The sequence below is a fragment of the Aythya fuligula genome, chromosome 2 (genome assembly GCF_009819795.1).
Source record: "Aythya fuligula isolate bAytFul2 chromosome 2, bAytFul2.pri, whole genome shotgun sequence".
NCBI lineage: Eukaryota > Metazoa > Chordata > Aves > Anseriformes > Anatidae > Aythya > Aythya fuligula.
Window position 1 is genome coordinate 18721607 of NC_045560.1, and position 15891 is coordinate 18737497.

Genomic DNA, 15891 nt, shown 5'->3' on the forward strand with positions numbered 1-15891 from the left:
CTTGGCCTGAGGGAAGCTCAGCAGCCTCATTTCCACCTCTGGGCAGTAGGCCTTAATAAGCAGGCTTCTGCAGCACAGGGCCAAGGCTTCTCCACCACTGCCTCCTGAAGCTTTGCCGTCAAGGAGAAAGGAGCACAAGGTCCTCACAGCCAGGGAGAGCATGAAGCTCAATTCTGCAGCCCAGTAATGAGGTTTATTCAGCAGCTGGCCAGAGGAGCTAACCACACAGCTATTGAGACTGAGCCCTGTAAGACGTCATTGCCCAGGGGCTCAACTTCAAAGGGAAAATGCAGGGTTTGCCTATCCCAAATTCTTCCAAGCCTTCCCAGAGGAATAAGGGTCTCAGGCATGGGGTCAGGGAAGGCAGGAGGTGCCTCTCCCACCGTGGTGGTCACTGCCAGGTCCCTGTGCAGGATGAGAGCTCCCCCATCCACTGCCACTGAAGGAGTTAGTCCTGTGCAGACCACGTCCACCAAACAAGCCTCTGCTGCCTGTTTCTGTGCACTTGGCAGTTACCTACAAAAGCGGTTCAGAAAGCACCAGGACTGAACTGAGTATGTGCAAAAACATCTATAAACACCTCTGGATTTTATTTTTTTGCCAGAAAAGCTTAAATTTCAGAAACCTAAGGAATCTCAGGTGTCTGCAATAACTGGGAGAGGTTTCCATGGGTAGCTCTTGAATGAAGCTGCCTGAATTTTGCTTTAACAGAGAACTAAGTCCTAAATTCTTTATTGGATCTAGATCTAACTACTAAAAGAAGCTCACTGCATGCTTTTATTCAGTCAGCCGGATACAAAGGATTCTAAAAATACTTTGTCATAAAATTAGGTTAGAAAAATGTATGTACAAAACTCACACGAACAAAGGTAAGCATATGAACAACCACCCTGGACTTCTGAGTTACAAACAACACGTTACTTAAAATACAGAGGCGTTGCCACAGAAAAAAAGCTACTGATCCTGTTGGGGCAAAGTAACTGCTCTGGTGTGTGATTTCCATGGGGGGAGGGAGGGAAGAAAAAAAGGAATTGCTTTATTAGCCTTTTTGCAGCTTTTTTTTTTTTTTTTTTTTTTTTTTTGTGTTTTGTTTTGCTTTAAAGAACAGCTTTTTTTTTTTTTTATTATTATTATTACTTTTAACTGATTGATATACATGAAGGAACTTGTTTATCAAAGCGACTATTATTATTCTAGTTAAACTCCACTTATACCAAGAGATACCTTAGGGCTAGTAGTTTAATATATACTTTTGCTTTACTTTTTTTTAAAATACAAAGTTGAAAGACTTTCCACTGAGCCATTCTACTAGGAACATTTGTCCTCCTCAACCATTTTCACTTATAGTGAATACAAAGTAAACCCTAATGAACCAGCCCTTTGTTCATTTATCTATCTAGCTATTTTTAAGTATCTCGCAATCACAGCATTATCTGGGGGCTAAAGAGCATGTTTCAACTCAAAACAAATGGACGTGTCATCTCACGTCCTTCCATAAACAAAAGCTAAGGGCTTGGATTCCAGCAGAGATTTAAGCTTGCAATCATGTTTCCTATGTTCATTTTCATGGCTTTACTTAGGCACTTTTAACAATGTAAAAAGGAGCAGTTGCCCTTACCACTGAGGCACTGGAAAGCAGTAAATTGTTGCACCAGATGGTACATGAGACAGGGGACGTGCAGATGCTGGGGAGGGTCCCTCATTCCCAAACATGCTCCGTGGGGCTTACAAAGACTAACTGGGGAGGAGGGGGAATCGTCTTCTCATTTGAGAAGCAAGGTAGTAACCCTTCTGCAGAGAAGAAGTGAGAGCTCACAGAAATCTTCTGAAACATCTTACTGAAAAAAAAAACAAAAACAAAACAACAACAACAACAAAAAAAAAACTACACCCTATGCTGAAATATCAATAACATCTGTCTGTACAGCACTGACCTCTCAGACAAAAATAGGCATTTTTGGATAACCCATTATGCAAGGTAGTATGAGAATCCATAATCCAATGAAATGGACTTTCTTATCAATAAAGATCAGCAGAAACATATATCCAGAATAAAATTACATTCTTCACAAATATGATGTACATCTTAAAATCAAATGTCATTTCCTAACTTTATCAGTACAGACCAGGTAAGTATTAACACAATATTAACACTAAATCAATTTCTCCCTACCATATTCCATGGCATCAACCACCATTAATGTAACAAATGGAAAATATGCCAGTTCATTTGATAAGTTGCCATTTGTACATATTCTAGTACTAAATAATTAACACTCAGGCTTCTACAGAAAGGCTAAATTGAAATTAATTCTATAACATTCCCATTACTGGCTTGGTTTCAAGATATAATCTAGGGGTGTGAAAGCAAAAGAGCCATGAGGAGAAAAATGAAAAGAAAAACAAAACAATAAAGCCCTAGTTAGTGATTTCTTCACTTCGTACTCCTTTCAAATACATTATTTTTAATAATCAATACAGGTTCTGAGAAAGTTTATTTTACCTTCCCTGATCAAGCAATTCAGAATGTCAGAAATTCTTTATACACTGTTTTTTCACCTGGAATTAGATAATGTGTTTACAATATTCTGCAGCCTTCTTACTCACTAAATCTACTGAGGATTTACACCGAACTGAAGTTTCTTTCAAGCTTACATTTCTCAGGTGCCTTTAGGCAGAACCTACAGTTTTTCTCTGTTCACCTTCTGAAGCTTGGACATTAGCGACTGCCACCTCCCACCCCCTCCCACCTAAACCTAACCCCTTCCAAACTGAGCAATTTGGACCAAGAAAACTAAACCTGCTTCACGTTATAGCACAGCAAAGTCAATGGGGGGACTACCCCTCAGGTACTGATGTTTACTTCATCTGTCTGGGTCGATGTAAGCACAAGAGTGGTTCCTAAAGAACACAGGGACTTTATTCTCTCTCTAGGGGAACTGATAATATCACCTTTTGCCCATACAAACTTTTGGTTTTAGCTATAAATATTTCTATTGCTAGACTTTTACCTTGAAATATGCTTGCCCTTTAAAAGATGTACTTTTGCCCAAGAACAATCTATTGATAAATGCTTCAGATTTACCCTAGGATATCAAAACATACTCGGTTTGACCAAGTGATACTATGATCTGTAAAAATAAAGAAATAAACAAATTTTTAAAACCCTCAGTATTTTTACAGACCTCAAATGCTGGAATAAAAGCTGTTGTAATTTTAGGATTCTATTTTAACAGTTAAAGGAGAGACATCTGGCAATAATCTACAAATAAATACAGTGTCTCAATTCTTAGTTTCTCCTCCAAAACACTACCTAGGACATTTTTGCAGCATGATTCACATAATCAACATAATACTTTACAATACCTCTCAAATAATTCCGAATTCTCAGTTCATTCAATAAAGAACTCATTTTCGAAAGAGAAAAGGGAATGTGCCGTGCCAGAAAAGTTGCTTTATTGACTCAGCCCTGCTGCCAGGAGGAGCAACGTGGTGAAGCAAACTCCACGATTTCAAAAGCCTTTTTTTTTTTTTTTTTTTTTGCAGTGGGGGCAGAGAGAGAAAAGACTTATTTACCGAAATGTGAGATCCCAGAGGTGAGGCCAGGGAGACGGTCAGAAATCCTCCTCCTTTACTTCCAAAAGTTTGAATTTATGGTGAAGTCTGTAATAATCCTTGAAAGCTGCCAGGTAAGAGGCACTCCATCTCGTAGCCGTATTTTCTTTCGCCCTTTTGCAGCGTAACTTTGGTATTTGCATAAAGCTCACTCCTGGCCTATGGGACTTTTTGAACATCTACATGTGAAATTAGCTGCCTTGACATGCTCTATCAAGCATGACATCATGAATCTCCACGGAAACCTTAACCACACCTGCCCAGATGCCAGAGTTACCTGTCATGTTCAGACCTAACTGAACGCAACAACAACAAAAAAAAAACACCACCATTTTCTAGGCACTCGGCATTGCGCACGTACCAGGAGGGTTTGGTTGTTGGGTTTTCCCCCCTCTTTTTTTTAAAGTTGACGGAAATCTGATTTTATTTGCCAATGAATCTTTACTTCACAGAGCCCTGGCTGAAAGGCTGAGTCATTCACAACCCTTCCTTGTCCTGTCCCGCAGTCCTGCAGTGTGTTTCCCTGGTTAAACAACAAAAGAAATGCGCGGCAAACATCTTCCAACTCCTTTTTTTAAAGGCACGCTCAAAAGCTTTGGCTCAGAAAAACTTCTCCATGCTCGGTTTTGCTCTCTGCCCCTCAGAAAGGTTTTTTTCTTACCGAGGTGACTTGTAAAACAGGTTCACGGCATGGATTACCCCCCTCCCATGGCAAGGTTAGCATTTTTAACCTCTTAATCGCAAACTCTTTTTCATCCCCAGAGCTTCTGGCCCCGCTCTTGCACTTGTTCAGCCCTCTCCTGGGCTGACCAGGCTCACCCCACCTGGGTGGGTGACCACAGCCTGCCCGAGCGCAGCGGCAGACCATCCACCCTAGCTTGAACTTCACAGGACCACCTTTCTATTTCTCTTATTTTTTTTTCCTTTCTAGCTTTTCTGGAGATTCTGTCAGCGCCTTGCTTTCATCAACACAGATCAGGCAGACCTGGCAGATGCGTGGTGTCCGAAGCTATTGCCAAAGCTTGCATTACCTATATAAATAAAAGGATTTTGTTCCTCGTCTCTTCAGGTGTGCAGGTAGAGGGTGCTTTGGTGCCCAGCCATGGGGTTGGCTTGCAAGGGACAAAGCATGGTGTGAAGAAAAACCACCAGGCTGGGGGGCACCCCCTGGTTTGTTACACAGCAGTAGGTTATTTGCCTTGCAACCATATCCCAAAGCCCTTCCACAAATAAAGGCAGCCCTTGTCTGCACGAGCTTTTCCTTCCAGGATAGGATACCACATGCAGGATGGCAAACCTGTGGGGTGGGGAAGAGACTATCTGTGTGCACAGCTGGGAGGTTTCAGGTCACCATATTAGCTAACCATTACTAATCCTCACTGACATTTTACCTGGCTGTGATTGTACTGTTGATTTGCGGTTGGTTATCAGAGTAGAAATGGGTCCCAAGGAGGCACATCCAGGGAGGGATTTATCTGAATAAACGAAGCCTGGAGGAAACCATTAATACGTAGTATACGTAGTGGAAGATACGTACAATGTTCAGAGCTGACCTTGCTGGCAGAGGTGATACAATATGACCTGACAACATCAAACACATTTTTTTTCCCCTAATGTTTACTTGCTGCAAACTAGGGGTCAGTTTGCTATACTCAGATACGATGGTTGAAATAGACCTGAGAAGAAAGCTCACAAAAACGAAACAATTACCAATCTTGATTTTCTGGCCCATTTTTTTTGGTTATGGACTTGTCAGGGTTTAGAGCAACCTAGAAGACAAATGACATGATATCCAAGGGACAATCTCTTGACTGTAAATACCGGGATATTTCATGTTCCAGCTGCACTGTTTGACACAGAGATTAGAAAATAGTGTCGTGTTGGCTACTACCCTGATAGATCTTTCACAGTGGGGAAATTCCCACCATGGATAATGATGCCAGATACTGGAGTAGCTGAGAAACAAGAAGAGTGCAAAGCAGCCTAGAAAATTATTTTTAACAGTGACATTTAAATTCACGTCCTCCCACACATCTCACCAATTTTGTACGTGACGTATGTATGTTACACATGCATACTTACTACGTGTATGCAGTTTGTGTCTTCTGTATCACTGCTAAACACATACATACACATACATGGAAATTAAAAAGGAAGTCTCTGTGCTACACACACATACACACTCTTAAAAGCAAAGTTATGTTTGCTTTTTTTTCACGAAGCTGCTAAGTAAGACTGCGTTATACATTCATATATACATATTTGTATACACATACTCCTACCTGTACTCACATACAGACACACAGGTGTGCAAGCATAGACACAAATGGTAAGAAAAAAACCTCAGAGCTGCAAGGCTGTGACCATAACAATCTGTTACTGTATCTGATGAGTCAGACATTTGACACATTTCAACTATGCAAATTTCTTACAATCAACCGGATACATTTATTTATGTTTTTAACATGGCTTCAGTTCAGTTTACAATTTTTTAAAGTTATGCTGAATGGATGGAGTCTTCAGTCTTTCCCATGCCCAAGAAAGATAGTCTGATGTTCTAATGATAATCTTAAAGTAATTTTGTTTTAAAGCTCACACTTATTACATACCCTACATATATCCAATCATCAAAAAATAGAAGCAGGAGACGTTCACATAATTTTACCCTCAATAAATTAGCAAGGACGACACATTTTAAACAAATAGCAGGAACAGTTACTGCATTCCTTCTGTAATTTATTGCCTTCAGAAAAGGATCAAATTACAAAATGTGTAGGGTGTAATGCTGTAGGCTGTTCAAACTGGGTTTGCAGTGTCTGCAACACTGGAACTAAATATTTACATGACTCCAGAAGATCTAATCTCCGAATTTCAACCCCCACCCCCTTTATTTAATTTGTATGCTATCTTTATCCACCACCCAGCACATTCCACACAGTCACTAAAGTTCATGAAAGAGATAAGGGGGGGGTGTCAAGACTTTCAAAGGAAAGCAGGGAAGCTGTTTTAAAAATAAGGAATAGATCATCCTTGTTAGAGCTGAAGTCTTGCAGCAATTTTAGCAGGGTATGTCGGGATTCTAGCAGTTGTGCTCAAAGCAGGGATAGCACTTGGGATCTCTAGAGACCCCGTCAAAGAGAAGTTGTAAGGGGGAGGTACCGAGTGACAACTGTTCTGATCTCCAAAGGCTCTAAAGGCTTCAAAAGATGCTAGGAATTCAGTAAGTACTCCTGTAACAGACTACAATATCTTGCCAACCTGTTTTTATTCCTTACTTACAATTAATTTGCTGCCAGTGCTGAAATACCTACAAAACATCAGGGGAAAAAAAAACTTTTAAGAGGTATTCTGTTGATCATTTGTTAAACTGAGAATAATGGATGTGTGATTTTTAAGAGCGAAGTCTAAATTCTGCTGGTTTGTTGAAAAAATGTATTATGGAATAGAATGTAGATTGTCTGTAAGGTTTAACAGATTAAACTCTAACTTTGCACCCAAAACCAGAGCCATGCTGTGAACAGTCCCTTGCTTGGCGTTCCCTGAATTCAGGTCAGTGTGACAGCAACCTCCACCTGTTTGGAGAAATACATCAACATGTCACGTCTTCTCTGACCCTGAATCTACTTCTCACTGCTGAAAAGCAATTGCAGGCAGGCAAAAGGCAAACCACCTTAAGGTATGCTTCTGGCAGACTGATGTTGATCTCAAGACACTTTGGAGGAGGCAGATACCTGTGGATACATCCACTCTGTATTAAAAGACTCAAAAATAGAAAAGAAAGCAAATGAAAGGGTAACAGAGCCAGCTAAAGCATACAGACAAGGTCTTCAGATATTTTCTTTTCTCTTGGGTAGTGGTGCCAATACTGAAAATGTAACAAAAGTTAACAGCTGTTCCATATTTTCCCCTCAGCTGTGAAAAGTATTTGGAGAGCGATGTACTAAGATCAAGAGTCTCACCTTCATCCCTTTCTCCCTGTATATTGCAAAAAAATTAAAAGCACCTAAAAATGTCAGTTTCAACAAACAACTCCAAGGTAATATTAAATAGTTTGATCATTATTTTTGTTTCTTCAGATTTCAAGGGAGAAACTGAACTCTAGCTACATCAAACAAAAAATCTGTTTATGCTTTGTTACATTCTCACCTTCTATGGTGAGGTAACATTCACTTTTGTAGAAGTTAAAAGGATTGTTTAACAAAAAGCAAGATACGAATTTTACTCTCATACCTGATCTCTCAGTCTCTCCTGGTGTCCCATTATTGCTGTAGCATGATGGGGATATTTCTGTTTCAGATGCTCAAGGAAAGCCTCTCTCTTTCTGTCCATTTCCGAGGTTTGCATTCCCAGTATTTCTTTGGAACTGCGAGGGCCACCTACTGTATGTCTTCGAGGGATGTTGCGGGAGGACTTGGAGTTAGGAGTGTGACTGTTCAGAGTCGAAAACAGCTCCTTAGATCGGAGACATTCTGCATCGTCTAGTGATGTTACATGCAAACTGTGTTTTCCCTGGTCTGAAAAGAAAAAACAAGAAAAACAAAAAAACACAGAATATTTTAATAACTTAATCCCGACATTCACATTAATATGAAAAAGAAAATAGTGAGATTGGTAAAAAAGCTAGGTTATTTTAAAAGCCTGGTAGCATTCAATGGCATGTTCTGCATCATTAGGCATATATGTTCTAATAAGTAGCCTGGAAATAATCGTTTATATAAGCTATGCACTGTACTTACTTCTAACACGGAACCACGGTATTGCCTCACAGAAAAGTGAACATGATTAAAGTAGATGTTCCTTTTATATCATCTTTACCATTATGTGACTTGAAAAGAAGATCTGACAGGGCCCTTATTCCCTGACCTTTAAAACCTACAGGATGCTTTCTAGGAGAAGGACCAGTTTTCTTCAGGAGCCTCCAGTACACTTAATGGCCCTGTAACCAGTATTTTGATGGACACCAACCAAGAAAATGTGTTTGACAAAGCAGATTTGAAATCCTTAATCTTTTTTCAGTGCATTTTCAACATGCTCAGAAACACCTATGAAATAATAACAAGGTTTTGGAGGCTTTTTTTTCCCCCTCAATTTCTGACTGCGGTATGGTTTTAAATTTCACAGATCTCCCTTGGATTTTATATGTCTCAGGACAGCAGGCTGGAAAATACAACATCACTCTTTCAATAAACCATTTCTCAAGAAACAGAAAAAGAAGCAAACTTTGAGTGATATAAAAGGAAAAAAAAAAAAACTCAGATAAATTTTACAACTTTAAAATCTACTTTAAGACCAAAGACCATGACTATTTTTGCAAGGAGATAGGCAGACACAGAGGGTAAGTGCTGGCTTATCTTCAGGTAACTGTGTAACATGAACCCTCTGGTGCATGAAGAAGTGTAGTCTGGAGCCTTGTTACCTAATACCTTTGAAAAATCCCTCACTCTTTTGTCAGCAAAGGAAAAAAAAAAAAAAAAAAAAAAAAAGAAAACAGCAGCATTGAAAAGGCCTCTCCAAGCCCCTGTGGCCTTCCTCTGTGCTGGGCAGGCCCAGGCGTCCCTGTTAGGGTTAACCCTTTACAGCACGACCCCAGGAGCAGCAAGGCCTTTCCTCTATGCATTCTTAATACATCTCCATTTTTCTCCATCTGACACTTTTCCACTCGCAGCCCTTTCTACTCCCAGCGACAGGCTCCCCCGAGTGCTGCCATTCATACGGCACTGCTGTTTGGAAACAGGCACCTACTCGCTTCTTTTTATGGTTCACTCAGTCAGCTTGACAGCCTGCCCACCACTTGCCTGAGGATTTTATTCTGAGTATTTTTCTACCTCCCAGCGCACACTGTCACTTGCCTGCCAAGTCCCACGTAATATCAAGCCCTGGTAATAAAGTAAATCCTCCATCGGTGGAGCTGCTGTCTCTGCGCAGTCCCAACACTTTAAATGGGGAAGCCATTCCCTTGGTCTAACAGGACCAGGCCATGAAAGGCTGTCCCTTAGAGACCACATGTTTCTGTAAGCTCCCTGTTCTGCTCATGGACTTCAAAATATCAGCAGATCCTCTTGTCTGCATTCATGGAAACCTATCCTGAAACCAGAAAAGGAAACAGAAGCCCAGAGGGTGTAGGTGGCACTATGCTTTGAGCAGCACAGATCCAGACACTGCTTTGGAAGCAGCCTTGGTTCCTGAGGCAATTTGGCTCTCAGGTGGGCTCAAAACATCATCTCTGAGGTCTGCAGCACTGGAGACAAAGCATGGCACAGCTGCTGGGGGACAGCTTGGATGCAGACCGCTATGCAGCCCCATACATTATTTCACCTGCTTTCACATCCCTGGGAACTGGTGGAACAAACCTGTGAGATGCTTCAGACTGCAAAGTTAGGTTTCTTTCCTCAATCTGCCCTTTTTCTCTGGTCCTTTAAAAAAACAGGCAAGGTCAAAAACCACACACAGCACGAGGCAACTCTAGCTCATTTCTTGCAAGACTTTCTTTAGAAGAACAACCCTTGTAAAAACTTCAGAGCAGCAGTCTCACCTACATACAAACGTACACATGCACACGTACTCTCCAGGCTACAGAACACTTCATCCTTTCCAAGCACAACTGAATTACAAAAAATATTCAGCCTCTCTATTTACTAAACATTCAGAGCACCTACTGCCAGGTACGCTTGGCTGGTTTGAGAAAAGTGGCAAAAAAGAGTTTTACTTGCAAGAAGCAAGCATGGTTATTCAAGATGTACACAGTCAAATTAGTTTCTGAAAGCTGCATGGTCATTTCAATGGATTTTAGATGGGAGTAAAGAGGTGGGATGGGGCTTGCTAGAATTTACCATCTTAATTTGCTGCACCAAGAGCACAGAGGTTATATCCCTGAGGCTGCTGGAACAAAGGTCTTGGACATAAATAAGGGATTTCCTTAGAGCTCTAGGGAGTGAGCGTGAGTGTGGGTGACTGAATACAGCAATTTTGCACAGACCTTTAAAGTATTGTCACAGCAGCAGTTTCAGTCATTGGATTGGTGGCAGGCACTTCCTCAAGAAGGCAGGTAAAGCTATACTGAGAAACACAACCGAGACCTCATGAATTTGGATTTCAGCTCCTTTATCTGTCTCATGCAAAGTCTCTCTATACTCTGCACTTCAGTCATCTCAGTAATTTAAGAAAAAGCTAATTATCTGAAACATACTGAGACACATCAAGCAAAGTGTTTCAGAATTATCCGTTACTGCGTGAAACCTTGAGAAAGAATCATACATAACATAGTTTTCGTATACTGTATTAGAAAGGTCAACAAATTCTATTATTTTTCTTTCATATATTTGGAAAATACTATATAAATAGCAGTGAAAAGAAAGGAATGCAAACTATGCAAACTAATTGCCAGTCTTGCCAGCAAGCTGACCTGGGCAAGGTCCCGTCATATTGCAGCACACATCAGCATGTATCTTTCTTGCTGCTCTAGCTGCAATGCTGTGGTAGCTGCCATACCATTTTGTTGCCAAATTAATGCAGATCAGGAACAAACAAGCTACCCTGGGTTATATTATCCATCTTTGCTGAAATGGAAATCAAACTCTCTGTAATGTTTGAATATTGGTCTTTTGCATAGCAGTTGTTTAAGTTCTTCCCTGACTACTTCCTAGATAGTGACAGATAATTTTGATGGCAAGGATGAAGTGGAATGCCAAAATACCTCCTGTGTACTTCGGGCACATGAGCTCTATACCACGGCACTCCAAGGAAGAGAAACTAAGAGACATGTTCTGGATCCTGGAGTTGCTCAATAACAGTGTGGGCAAACTGTCCATATCTTCCAAGTGAAGATAAGAGGCCTAGAAAATCAGTCCCCACAGATAACTGTGAAATGTGTGAAGGATCATGTGATGGTTCCCAGAAGACAGCTAGGAGTAGCGAAAGGATAAATTATGCAAGCACTCTCTTTAGAAAAGGAGTAAATTGAGCCAATGGAAAACACAGAAAGAGAAGTGCTAGATAAGATTGTCTCCGTCCCTCCCTCCCTCATGTTCAGAAGCTAAGAGCTGAAGATCTTTCTGTTGAGTAGAGTAGCAAGGCTAGAGAGCAAAAAAGGGAGGACTTGCTGATTGGCAGAGGAGACCTTTGGTTATCCAAAGCCTTGGGTAACAGCTGAGATGCTCCTCTGATCTGAAAAGTAATTTCAAGATTTCTTAACTTCACCCATTACTACAGTGGGTAAAACAGGGAAGGTCCAAGTCTGCAGAAGCAGTATGTTTGTGTTTATCAGAAAGAGTACCATGAGTGCCATAAACTGGAAACCAAAAGGAAAAAAAAAAGTCCTTCAATGCATCCTGGTACGCAGTTCTTCCCAGACACACGCTCCATAAAGTCTACAAAGATCAGGAAAGTCACTTTGCTCTATTGCTCACAATTTTGTGAAACTTTTAATATCATGTTTTGCAATCCAGGTGATGAGAGACAAGAACATTTTCAGAAAAATTTCTGAAAGTGTCAAGTATGGGTCTGATCCATACTGGTACCATGAAGCTGAGCCTTGGAGAGTATCATAAGTATTAAAAAATAATAATAATAAATTTTAGGGGCATGAATCAAACCTACCTCCATTATACTTATGCTGGCAGCACTTCTGAGATTATTGGGAATCTGTTTTAGCTACTGCATTGTCTTTGGAATTAAGCCTGTTTCCAAACAGATTTTCAAGTGTAGCTGCTGGATGTGGGATAAAACTACTCAATTTGGTTATGAATTTTTAGCATTAAAACTTCTGGAGAATTGGAGGATGGGTCTGGTCAGACCCCTGTTTTTCAGACCCACACAAAAGAACTATGTTACCGATGGCTTTTTTTTTTCTCCCTATTTAGGTACATCCTTTAAGTGAAGATTTCCTTGCCACTAAACATAAGCATACAGATACTGATGCACACGACTTGCACTGCCCAGGATTTTAACCTCAAAAATGGCCAAAAGAGTGCCAGACAACGCACCCCCACAAGAAAACAATCAATAAATTAAGTTCTCTACACAGTGTTTTCTGGTCCTACACGTTCCTAAAGCTGTGTGATTTTCCCAAACCACACGCACTCGACCGCAGGCTGCTCATTTTGTGGGCAGCAAAACTTCTCAGGTGCCTGCAGGGAGCACACGCAGGTGCTCCAGGACTCCTGGCAGCGGTGCAGATCAGATCGGGTGCTCCCCACGCCGCCTGAGCGCTGCGCTCCACGTGGGCTGCCCCACGCAGGACCCAGTGGCACAGCAGCGGCTGGGCGACCACGCGTGTAAACCACGCCGGCTACGCTCCGGATTCGCTCCGGTGCAAACCCCGGGGGATTTCCAGCGCGATCGGCCGCGAAGCCCGGCTCCCCCGTGACAGCGAGCTGGCAAAAGGGAGGAAAGCCACGCTTCGACAGCACGGGCGGTCCCGAGGGGCACGGCTACCCCTAACTCCATCTCCGCCCGCTGCTCCTACTCACCCTTCATCTGCCTGCCGTCTGCGGAGCAAGCCCGGCACGGCTCGGCTTTCTGGCTCTCCTTCTCCTCCATTGTCCCTGCCCACCGCACGCAGCCGGGAAGTGCAGCGCCGGGGCGAGCGGCGCCAGGCTGGGCCGGTAACGCGGCTCACAGCCCGGCCCGGCTCAGCCCGGCCCGGCTCTGCCCAGCCCGGCTCGGCTCGGCTCGGCTCGGCCCTCCCGCCCCGTCGCGGAGCCCCCGCACGGCCGGTGGGCGGCGGGGCCGGGCGGCTCCCCCGAGCCCTCCTCCGGCCGGGCCCCAACAGGTGACGGGGCTGGGCTGCAGGCGAGCCCCGCGCCGGCTGGCTGCCCGGGAAGCCTTCTGAGGGGGGAACATTGCAGGCGTGATTACAGGCCCGAGCCTCCGCTGGAATCCGAAGCCGAAGCCTTTCAAATCTCCGTCATGGGACAAAAGGCTTTCCACCGAGTGTTGTTTTTTTTTTTTTTTTTTTTTTTTTTTTTTTTTTTTTTTTAAGCTCGTAACCACCGAGCCCACAAGCATTCCTGATAAATGCTCCTCTGTCTTTCCTAGCGTCTCGTTTGAAAGTAATTCATTATACGAGCGCTTTGAGGTTTTGTTTTCGGCGGAATTCTTTCAAGCTGCTCGGAGAGTGAATTAGGGAAAAAATCAAGATAGAGGAATTCAACTTTAGCGAAGCCAATAAAAATGAATGGTAGCAATATGTAAGCAGGGGCTTGGGTTTAGAGGGATTCTGAAGCCTCAGTAGCAAAGCATAGAGAAACACGTAACTAATTCTTTTTTGGCAGATCAGAAGCAGGAAGTCCGCCTGCGAACCGATAGATCCACCGGGCTGCGAGGCAAAAAATAATGTGCCTGAGAAGAGTGAGATCAAATCCCACAGATTCCATCAGATGCCACATGTGTTGATTTAGTGGAGAATATCGGGCCGAATTAGTCTTTTGGGATCGCAATACAGAGTTAGAGAAGGTGGAACAAACCGGGTGTTGAGTTACAGCATCAAGACCGGAAAGTTTATCCACAGACAACTTCTGAAGTAGGTTAAGAACAAAGCATTACTGAGGTATTACTAAAAATAAGCAATTTCTCATTTAAACCAACCACATACTGCAACACCAAGTAACAGTTAATATCTCAGATGTCTTTTTAAACTGACCTAGCATAATCTGGTCTTCCAAGCTTTCTCCAACACTCACTGCAGTATAACATCAGCTAAATTGCTTGAAATGACCTCTCAACCACCCAGTCCAGGCAGGCTAGGAAAATTCTCCTACATTTCCTACATCTCTATCTGGCAGAAATGTCACCCTGTCTACTTGGATTATTAAACGCAGAAATGTTGTGTATATATATAAATTCAATACAGAAGCTCAAGGAAAATCACTCTTTTCGTGCCCCAATCCTCCCCTGTCCAGACAGAAAAATTGTGTGTATGAATTACTATCAACAATTAATAAATGCAAAGAACTATTGTTCATTAGATCAGGCATGCGTATTCTCTACCACTTAACAAATATTTATTTTGTTTCTTAACAATTAATTTTATATTGTCTTGGAACCTGGCAAAGGTCCCAGAAATCTGGCAGGGAAAACACAGAAAAGATGAAAATACAATCTAAACATTAGCACTGCTATTTAAGGCCTGCAGTACAGTGTTCCCAACAGAATACTCCTTAAGTTGCTTTGCAGTATTAAGAAAACAGTGAGATACACATTGTATTTAGATACTGTTTTTACTGGCCTTGGGTTAATCTCTGCTGATTCTGATTGGGAACTATTTTAGGATGAGAAGTGATGTCCAGCCAGCCTGTTTATCTGATGTTGCCTTTTGTGATATTGAGGAATGTGCCTTTAACACCGAGGTTTTTTAGTCTGGACAAGTGTTACAAGCCTCTTGCAAGTTATACTCAGCCAGCTGGAAGGAGAAGAGGACTCATACAGGAACATAATGCGTTGAGGGATCACTGACCACCACCTCCTTCAACAAATAAAAAATAACTCAGAAATCCCTGATGGGAAAAGAAAGCTAGTACAGTTGCAATGTGGAAGCTGTACTAGGATATCACCTGTAGACAGGGCTGAGAAACTGACAGTGAAAAAAGTGAGGGCATTTAAAAAGGCCTACCCATGAAATAATGCAAGGGAAAGCACAGAACATACTTGGCTATGAATGCCTGTAAGTAATCAAGGCACTTCTGTAGCCTTGAGTGAAAATGGTGTTAGCTCTGGAGATCAGTATGGTTTTTACCAAGTGTCTTAATAAGACTAAAACATCAGTGCACAGTAGAACGTTAAGGAAGCTTTGCCTTCATCCAAGGTAGGGGAAAAAAAAAAAAAAAAAAAAAGAAGAACAAAAAACAAACAAAACTAGAAAATGATTATTAAATAAATATGATTAATTAAAAATATAAGATTATTAAATAAATAAATAAATGTCAGAACTAACATACCTGCTTTAAGCCAGCACTGTTAAGTTTCCACAGCCAAGAGCACACAACAGAGAGCCTTGTGACCTGTAATAGTGCATCCCTTTACATGTCTTACCAAGCAGCCAGGTGCCCCTTGGGATGGTGGCAGAGATGGGGACAGCTTGTACAAACCCATGGTCTGAAACCATCGCTGCCTAGGCAGCAGTAAGGTGCTGCCAATGCTGGGAGTGACAGTAGATAATGGTACTGCTGATGCTGTTAAGGGACCTGAGCCACACAGACCCTTGAAACACAGAGGTGATCTAGGAGAGATTGCTTATTTGGTTGTGGATGTGTGACTTGTAAAGTGGGTGCCACTGCGGGA

General features: G+C 42.1%; 1 protein-coding gene across 9 annotated transcripts in view; it reads right to left on the reverse strand.

The window, feature by feature from the left end:
• The window catches only part of KIAA1217 (KIAA1217 ortholog), a 372473-nt gene that overhangs the window by 177009 nt on the left and 179573 nt on the right, over window positions 1-15891 (reverse strand). For 6 of the 9 annotated variants that reach the window (XM_032180908.1, XM_032180909.1, XM_032180907.1 and 3 more), the window contains exons 1-2: window positions 13083-13162; window positions 7846-8129 (exon numbers count right to left, since the gene is read on the reverse strand). In XM_032180908.1, the coding sequence (XP_032036799.1) occupies window positions 7846-8129; window positions 13083-13152 (354 nt within the window). In that variant the 5' untranslated portion in view covers window positions 13153-13162. Of the gene's footprint in view, window positions 1-7845; window positions 8130-13082; window positions 13163-15891 lie in introns of those variants that run through there. The other 3 variants (XM_032180898.1, XM_032180902.1, XM_032180901.1) reach the window with 1 other exon arrangement.